Genomic DNA, 9,092 nt, shown 5'->3' with positions numbered 1-9,092 from the left:
AGCAGATGGACCCAAACTCTTCCTGGTGGCATGTGCTCACAGACAGAGGACAACAGGCACAATCTGAAATATGGGAAATTCTATTTAAACCTAAGAAGAACTTTTTTACTGTGAGGATGATCAAACACTGGATGTGGCTGTTGCATTGTTGGACTAGATGATCTTCACAAGGGCCTCCCAGGCCCGGCAATTCTGTGTCCTGCCTTTTCAGGCCTCCAAAGCTGATTGTTGGCTCGAAACCCAGCCCACTGCTTGCACACCCATGCATACAGGCAGGCAGTATCAAGGACTATCCATACACTTAAATTGCCTGTATGCTCTGCATGTCTCCCTTCTCTTGCTCAGCTTACATTTCTAACATAGTTACTGTCTTTGATTTTTTTCTTTAAGAATATGAGATTCTTTGTAGGTTAACTCACCATCTTCTCCAGAAATACTTCAACTTGCACACTGACTTTTTTACAGTTTTAAGAAAGCTGTTCAGTTCAGCACCAGCAAAACTGTTCAGTGGTTTTGTAATGAGAAAGGGATCTAGCAAAGGAGTGAGGAACTGGAGCCACCCCTAAAATGGAAAGAAGAGTCACAGTTAAACAGAACACAATTACATTTATACTAACTTTGTTTCATATATGTGGAGAACAATTATTAAGAAATAAAGATGATTTGGGAGAAAATGCTTTCACAAAAGCAATACTAATATATATGATATCAAAGAAACTATTAAGTATTCAAGATCTAAAGTTGGCAATGTCTTTTGAATGGATCACAAAAAGAAGCAGATACCTATGTTCCTTTGTCAAACTATTAACAAGAAAGTCATTACAAATACTGGAAAAATAATATTTATGATAATATTAAGAAAATAATTGTTATATCAAAGCTCCTTATAAATAAGTTTTCACTTCGTTTAGCAATGAGAAAAGAAAARAATTGCCAATGTATAAAGAGGTCAGGAGTGTGAACTGCTGCTGCCATCTGGAGTACAGAGACTGCCGCTGACAAGTATCAAACTAAAGCCTCCCACCTACAGAAATGGGTGTGTTTGAGCTCCTCTACCTCTGGACTGGACTGTAAAGGAGACACAGTGCATTTCCTAGCCTTTCTGCTGCCCTTTTATCTTTGGACACTTCAGACACCTGAGGATTAACGGAATTTCGTTGCCGTTCTGCTTCTGGCTTCCCCTAACGTCTCCCAGCCACACTGGGAGGCTGGAAATTCATATGCAGACTGGCAGCCAGCACTCGGCTCCTGTGGGAGGAGCTCGGGAAGCCGGATCTCCTCAGGGGCAGCCAGGGAGGGCCTGGAGCCGCAGCCTCCGTGCCAAGAGAGCCCGGCGAAGCAGCGGCCACAGCAAAGGCCAGCCATTGGCAGCTTCATGCTGTAGCACACAGCGCGCAGTCCCCAAAGCTTCTATGCCGGCAGCACCACGACGTGTTTATTATAATCTCTATTATTGCAACGCAGTTCTGGCTTGTAATACCAGCCAAAAAAAGCCTTCCCCCTCTCTCTCGAGAGAGAGCGGCTGCAGCCGCGGCTGCAGCAGCACCAACCGCCCCACTCCGGCTTGCACTGCTGCGGTAGCAGCCACAGCCCGCGCACTCCCTCAGCGTTGCCGTTAACGGCCGCCTCCCGCTGCGCGCGGCGGGGCGGGGCGGGGCGGGGCGGGGCGGGTCTCCCCACGCATGCGCACAGGGGCGCGCCCGCGCCGCGCCTGCGCCCTTCTCGTGCTCCTCCCGCTTCTTAGGCAGCGCAGTGCCGGGCGCGCAGCCCCGCCCTTCGGCGTGGTCACGTGAGCAGCGCGGGCGGCGCGGGGCTGCGGGCGGGGGCCCGGCGGTCCCGGGGTTCCCGCGGGGCGCGGCCGTTGGCGGCGGCCGTTGGCGGCGGCCGTTGGCGCGGCCGTTGGCGCGGGGCGGGTGGGGGAAGCGCCCTTCTCGGCCGCCGCGCAAGGCGGGGGCCGGAGCCGCAGCCCTTCCTGCCGCTGCCTGGTGGAAGGCAACGCGCAGCGTCCCGGCCTGAGGTGGGTTCTCCTCGTTGAGGTACCGGAGTCGTTGCCGCAGCTTGCGGCTCTGGAGCCGGCGGCGGCGGAGCGGGTGGTAGCGCCGTGGCGTCGCGCGGCCGCACCGGCTGTTGGCCGTGTTTGTGGTGCGTTTGGATTACGGCAGCCGTCCCCGAGCCGCGGGGCTCTGCGGTACCCCCCGCTCAGGTAGTTGATGCCTCCTTGCCCCAGCCCCGCGGGGTTATGTGGCAGGGATGAGGTGAACGGCAGCCGGGCACCGTCGCCCCAGGGCGCTCATTGCCCTGTGCGTGCAGGGTCGTGTCTTGTAGCAACCCAGGAGGCACGAAGCTCGGTACAACCATAGGGGTCCATGGACAGAAGCCAATGTGGGATGTAATTCCTGGCTCCTTTACTGATCGGACATGCCTCTCCTGAAAACTGGACTGTCTTGTTTGAAAAAATGAGCGACTGCTGATCTTTGAAGAAACAAACTTCACATATCTCTCTGTTTTTCCTTTTATTATAAATATGGCTTGTATTGCCTGTTTTGTAACCGTTTTTGTTCTTTTCCAGAGGACAAGAAATTAGTCTAGATGCAGTAAATAAGGAAGAAGTCAGAAGACATGGAGGAAAGGAAAATCAAGAGGAGGAGCCCCAAGTCTTCCACTGCTCACCCTGCTCAGGTTGCCAACTCCAAGAAGAGCTCGGTGCCCGTCAGTAAAAGCACGGCCTTCTCAAACCCTGCGCCACAGCCTGCAGTGCAGAAACCAAAGCTGAAACGGTAAGTGTGGGGGCAGCCCGCAAGCCCCATGCCGGGGCAGCAACCTGCCAGTGCAGGACAGGCTCTTGGATCCAAAGGGACTGGGCCACACGGAATGAAAAGAAAGAAATCCAGATTTTTTTTAACAAATTTGTTCAGCAGAAATAAAAGCTGTTTGATATATGTGTACTCACCTCATAAGYTGTGTAGTACGTTACACAACGTGCACCTCTACTGATAAAGATTTGGCAGRGGCAGTTAGTGAAGAGCAGGACTGTGATCAAACGCAGCAGAGTCGGTCACCRTAAAACGGCAGGGAGAAGAGCCCTGTGTGTAGAGCCGTAAGGATTGAGTGCAGCCTGACTGCCAGGCTGGAGCTGCGCACAAGGGGGACAGAAAATCAAGGACATGAATTTGAATGGGATGAGCTAGAATGGGATTTTAGAATGAGATTTCGTCCCATTTGAATGGGATGAGCTAGAATAGGTTTTTGGAGCTCAGGTGGTTTTTGTTTGGGGAGCTATCACTGAGGGCAGCAGGAGCTTCTAGACGTCCTCATGCAGAAAGTGGCGTTCAGCTCTTCAAAACGTAATACTTTCAAGTAGTTTGCACATCATGAATGCTTCATTTGAGTTTGAGGACATTAATTTTCATGCATGTAGGAAACTATTTCTTGACTGTGGCAGAAAAAAAAAAGACAAAGGAGCGGAGAGGGGTTTGCATGTGAGCTGATAGCTGGAGAGACAGCTGAGTTACTGCCCTGTGAGTAACAGCTGAAGATTAAACATTGAACTGTCCCTGTAAGCACTGACAGACTGTTGGAAAGACCCAGTGCCAGCAGGATGGCAGCACTGTGCGTAACCGCACTGTAAAGTCTTTGTCTTCTACTTTTGAGGGAAAAATGCATTAATATTTTGAGGAAATATTGGAAAGTTTACTTAGGACTACAAGCTCATTGGAAAGTTTACTTAGGACTACAAAATATTCTTGAATTTGCCACAAGATTATTTCTTGTAGCCTGCAGTGTAGTCTAGAGAGGAAAATAGCCTTGCTTTGCAAAAAACTTTTTGCTTTGAATTTTGGAAATGGACTAGAGTCAGAAGGATTTATTTTCACTTTCTCTACATTCTTGTGTGTCACAGACTTCAAAATACTGACAAGGATACTTAAACTTTATATTTCATTTAAAAATAAAGTTATAAGGATACATTCTCAGTTAAATGGTAATTTATATATATATGTATGTATATAAAATCAGTTTAAACTGTAAGAAGTTTCTGGGAGTGGTAATATATTGAATTAAACGGCTATATGAATGGGCAAGTCAGGGATGGAAGAAACGTCCTTTGTCCACATCTGGTACTAGGTTTGGATGCAGCCTTGCAGTCCAGCCCTGGATGGCCTGTAGAGCTAGAGTGCGGTAATCCTTGCTGGTAATTATGTGCTTTGTTGCTGCATTGGCTGCATGTTCCTTTGGGTTTGTAATGACTATTCTGTTTTATACACRTAGTTTCCATGAACACATGCTACTYTCCATAAACTTYGCTACGTTTTGAAAAAATGTCTCCAGGATCTAGGAATTCTGATGGTTTTGTTACCATAGGGTGTCACAGAGATTTTTTTCCTCTATTTGTTCTATAGTTCTGTTTGCCCTATGTTGCTATATGGGGAGGAGGTTGTTTTTGGTGGTAGCTTAGCAGAATTTGGAGGCTGTTTGAAGGTGAGACCCCTCTGCGGGCAAGGCGTCTTCTCCATTGTGTGGGCTCTAGTGGATGGTTTTCCATGCCCGTTGCAGAGCAGATTGGCCTGTGACAGCGGGAGTGTAGGAGCTGTGAGGGGTTTTCTCTCRGGACTGAAGGGAGTTTCTTGTGCTAGTTGGCTGGTGTTTGAATATGTCAAGTGCTCACACCCCCTTAGTCCTTGCTAGGTAGTGGTCCTTGGTGCATTATTAAGGGGCTGTTCTCTCCTCAGAGCTGCTACTGATAGGAAAGCAGACTGCTGGAATCCCTCCTTTTTGCAGTGTCAAACGGTCAAGATAGTGATACTGTTCTTTGTATTTAAGACAAACTTGTGATGCATTTTTTAAACGTAAAGGTAGTAATTAAAATAACCATCTTATATTTTCCATTTCATTTCTAAGAGTCATCCTAAATTTTAACTTTTCCATAAAAAACAGGAAGTAATGTTTTGTTTTGTTCAATGATTCAATTTCTTCAGAGTAATAAAAGAAAAGGCCAAACCTCCTGGAGGGGAACCCAAAGGAGCGCAGGCAGCGCCCATCCAGCATTCTTTCCTCACCGATGTATCAGATGTCCAAGAAATGGAAAGGGGGCTTCTCAGTCTCCTGAATGACTTCCACTCTGGCAAACTCCAAGCATTTGGTAAATACCTGCATTGTCTTTATGTAGCAGTTGCTTTTATGGCTGTGTGATTGCAATTTTGCACACGAATAATGCAGTATGGACAGATGAGCAGTTGGGCACCTCAGTCTCTATGTGAAACTAGGTGTAATCCAGTAGATCTGACGGCAGTTCTAAATGGTAACTCTGCTAAGTGGGAGCTCGGCTTCCATGTGAACTGGTTCAGGCACCGTTTCCTTGTGCCCTCCAGCCACCCCAGCTCACCTAGGACAGTACCTTGCCTTGCCAGAGTGACTCCAAGTGACTTCTTGGGGCTTAGAATCATGTATTTTTTTTAATATTGTAGGTGATCTACAGTAGATGGAAGTTTAAAAAAAAAAGCTGTGGGATTCTGTTGCTGTTTTTTTCCCCTCCTCTGCACTCTTTAGAAAGATTTGTCTATATTTTTGCAAGCGTAGAGATAGCTCAGCATGTCACATTAGCTCATTTGATTGTGCAAAAGAAGCTGAAAGCTTCTCTGTCATAGAAGGTGTCAGAAGAGAGAACCCCCAAGGAATAATCCAAGTAGGAGGTAGATTTATTATGGTCACACCTACATTTAAAAATACAGGATCTTCCTAACTTGAGACAAATTCAGCCCTGTATACCRAAAAAATTAGTGTCATACAATTGGTGGTTATCATTAAATGGAGCACATTTAGTCTCAGATGGGTGGACAGAAACCTCAGTTGAGAAGGAGGATGAAATCACGCAGATAGTAAAGCTGCTCTTCAGCTCTGTCCGGTCAGTTTAAGTTGTAAGAAGTTTTTGTCTGTCATGTAGAGCTCTGACTTGGCCCCTTCGCCTGCCCCTTCAGTTTTCCTTCCCTAAAGCTGCTGGTGGGTCTGTTTGCCGGTGCCTTTCAGGAAACGAGTGCTCCATAGAGCAGATGGAGCACGTGCGGAGCATGCAGGAGAAGCTGGCCCGGCTCAACCTGGAGCTCTACGGGGAGCTGGAGGAACTCCCTGAAGACAAAAGAAAACTGGCCAGCGACTCCAACTTGGATAGGCTACTCTCGGATGTAAGTAATGGGAATGCTCAAAGGCAGGGAACTCTGTCCCCAGAACTGGGCTTGGGAAGACAGCTGGTGGGTGCTTCAGCCTCCTTTCGGTGGAATTTACAGTTGAGGAAAAGGTAGCTCCATCACCAGCCTTAGTTGCTTCATACTGGTTTGGAGTAAACGCAGCACCCTGTATTTTCTTTCCTTGCAGCCTGCTGCTTATTGTGGGGATTATCAGCCTTACGTATAGGGGAGACTGCCCCTAACCAGGAATTTTGGGGTTCTAGATATGCAGTTTCTCATTTYCTTCAGGTGTTATTTCTGTAAACAACAAAATTGTTCAAATTTCTTTAAATTTCCCGAGATACTTGGATTTAATTTGGTACATAATTGCTACTGTAGAATTCAGTGCAAGTCTGCTTTGCTTTTTGTAATTAAAGAGATATTTCTATTCAAGCCAACAGTCATTAGATTTTATCTCACCATTTTAATATGTTTATTTCAACATGTTAGCAAATTGTTGCCTATATTTGACTAACCTAAATAACATTTCTGATCCTGTCTACATTTGTATTACAGCTGGAAGAACTGAATTCATCTATGTATCCTTTTTCTTCAATGACTATTTTGCATTATAATTGCCAGTTATATTTAGTCAGTAACTGTGTCTTCATGGGAGTCAAATCCTTTCRACAATATCACTTATTTAGTACTCTAAGTTTAGTACTCACGGACTTTAAGATTTTTTCCAACATATAAATGGCTGGATCTTAATAAATTTAGAAACAGGCCGGTTTTCATGGGGCAGTGTATTTAGCTGGTACAGCACTTCAGACAACTTGTTGACAGTGGGTGGCAGAACCCATGAGAAGCAAATTTTCTGTAAATATATTTTGCTGAGGAAACTGAGGCGAGCATACGTAGCAGTCCTCCCCCTTGGCATCGGCATTGTTCTGTGCCAGCAATAAATGCCTCCTTCCTCTCCATGAGGACGGTTGGCTTCCGAGGTAGCTSCATGTCCCAGACTAGTTCTTCTCCAACAGCCGGGCTGCTCATAGAGCAGCAGGTCCGAGTGCAGCCCTGTGGAAGTTCTGCTCCTTAACGGTTTGCTCCAGACAAAAGCTGCATTTAGCAGATGCTCAAGATATTCCAAATGGTACCACAGGCTGAAAGCTGCTGATCTCTTTGGGATTCTCCCAGAAACTTTACTACTGTTTTTCTTACCATGGAATCTAGAGTTGTTATTTGACACAACAAAGAATCAAAGTGCAAATTCAGGTGTTTATTTTTACACGTTCCTCTTTGAGCGCAGCATTATGTGAGGACTCACTACCTAGAGATCTAATTATGTTGCTGTGATGCTGAGCTTTATATTACTGCCTTATTTAATAGGAAAAACTGTGGGGAAAAAAACATGGAAGTACACTTCTGCTTGGTGTTCTTCATATGTTTGAAGAGAGGTATGTATAGAAGTTCACTCGTCTTTCCCAGGTTGGGTCAAGGKAGCAGGGGCGCTGCCTTTCTGATCGATACGTAGACAATCTGCACACTGTCTCCAGTGTGTCTTGCTGACCAGTGATGCTACTGAGTTTATATTAATTTATTAATAAGAGACACTTTAAGTACATGGTGTGCTTTACTTAGAGGAGTTGCTATCTCTTCAGCTGTGTTAAGATGTGACCTCTTGCATGGTCTGAATGTTTGCATTGACTCTTCCACTGCTCTGAATAACTGTAAAACGTCACTAAATCAGAACTCTCTTGGAGTCTAGCAGTCCACAGCATTGGATTGTGAAAAATGCCAAACTGGATAAATGCAGTTCCTGTTCAATAAACCCTGTGTAAACAGATTTTCTCACTTTCTYTATTTTATGCAAAACATCTATTACATCAGTAAATTTTCTTTTAGTTATTCCAAGGGTAGGAGTGGGAAGAACCACACAGTAGAGGCCACGTGCTTTTGCTCATGGATTCCTGCTCGCGTAGCAGTGTATTTGTTTCAGTAAGTTGTTGATGGACTGAACGTTCATAAATCAGGCTGCCAACGAGCAAGCACAAATTTGCCCTGTCGCAGTGAGGGATAAAAAAAGAGCTGCTAAACTAAAGTGCTGGCATTAGCAGCCACTCCTGTGCTGTAAGTAATCCGGTATAAATTAGTTTTGTGTTAACAACCACAGAGGGGAAAAAATCTATATTAGTACAAACCCTGACTATTTTGGATTTGGGTTTCAGCATTTGTGCATCAAAATAGGCATTTGGAACAAGATTTATTTTATATGCAGCTTTTAAATAGCACATTCAGATTACCTTCTGTGTATCCTTTCTTTACAAGGAGTGGAATCTTTATCCTGCTTCAGGGCGAAGCTCTCATCATGTGTCCGGTCAGCGCAGGGGCTAAAAGATGCCACGTGGGAGAAGAAGCTTCTTCAGGTGGGAGCCAGAGCCCTGTGCTCCTTGAGATCCAGCTCCTTTTGGAAAACACAGAGCCCCAAGTCTGCCCCTGGGAGCAGGTCCCAAAAGGAGCATTTGAACAGCGGAGTGCCCTGGTTCCAGCTTCAGCCTCACACACTCCACCTGCCTCAGCTACCAGGCCCAGGGCAGGAGTTAAGCGGTGGGAGCCCAGGCTCTTCCTTTGGGACATTCTCATTCTTTGAATGACCGTCTCCTTCCTTTGGGAGCTTCTCTAGGGCTCTTATGTGCCAACAAAATAGCATGGAGTTCCCCAGCTGCTGCTGGAGGCATTGCCAGAGTGTTGTGAAAGCCAAAGGGAACTTTGGAGAGGTAGAGAGAAGGGTCGTACTGCTCTCAAAATAGAGATAATTTCATAAGGTGATGGTGCCAGAAATGCTTGCTTTTCTTAAAGATACRTAACAGTGATAGTTCTGCTCTGGAGCATCTCTAGGCATACGAAGGAGAAGGTGTTGAGGAGCAGTCAGCA

The 9,092-nt window shown here is 46.0% G+C and overlaps 1 protein-coding gene across 1 annotated transcript; it reads left to right on the top strand.

The window, feature by feature from the left end:
- Nucleotides 1–1,943: 1,943 nt before the first annotated feature.
- Nucleotides 1,944–7,972, top strand: CCDC28A (coiled-coil domain containing 28A). Its single transcript, XM_026048225.1, has 6 exons — nucleotides 1,944–2,017; nucleotides 2,570–2,777; nucleotides 4,974–5,137; nucleotides 6,022–6,176; nucleotides 6,735–6,757; nucleotides 7,271–7,972. The coding sequence occupies exons 2-6, from the start codon at nucleotides 2,620–2,622 to the stop codon at nucleotides 7,323–7,325; spliced, it is 555 nt and encodes a 184-aa protein (XP_025904010.1). The 5' UTR covers nucleotides 1,944–2,017; nucleotides 2,570–2,619; the 3' UTR covers nucleotides 7,326–7,972.
- The last annotated feature ends 1,120 nt before the right edge of the window (nucleotides 7,973–9,092 follow it).

This window comes from Nothoprocta perdicaria, unplaced genomic scaffold (genome assembly GCF_003342845.1).
Source record: "Nothoprocta perdicaria isolate Ctin4 unplaced genomic scaffold, notPer1 scaffold_52, whole genome shotgun sequence".
In the NCBI taxonomy this organism is placed as follows: Eukaryota; Metazoa; Chordata; class Aves; order Tinamiformes; family Tinamidae; genus Nothoprocta; species Nothoprocta perdicaria.
The sequence above is the reverse complement of the archived record's forward strand: the minus strand, read 5'-3'. Positions and strand labels throughout refer to the sequence as shown.

Excerpts from the sequence above, each read along its gene's own strand:
- CCDC28A (XM_026048225.1), top strand. The coding sequence starts at position 2,620 with ATGGAGGAAAGGAAAATCAAGAGGAGGAGCCCCAAGTCTTCCACTGCT. Across the intron at positions 2,778-4,973 it reads CAGAAACCAAAGCTGAAACG|AGTAATAAAAGAAAAGGCCA; the intron begins GTAAGTGTGGGG and ends CAATTTCTTCAG. Across the intron at positions 6,177-6,734 it reads TGGATAGGCTACTCTCGGAT|CTGGAAGAACTGAATTCATC; the intron begins GTAAGTAATGGG and ends TTTGTATTACAG.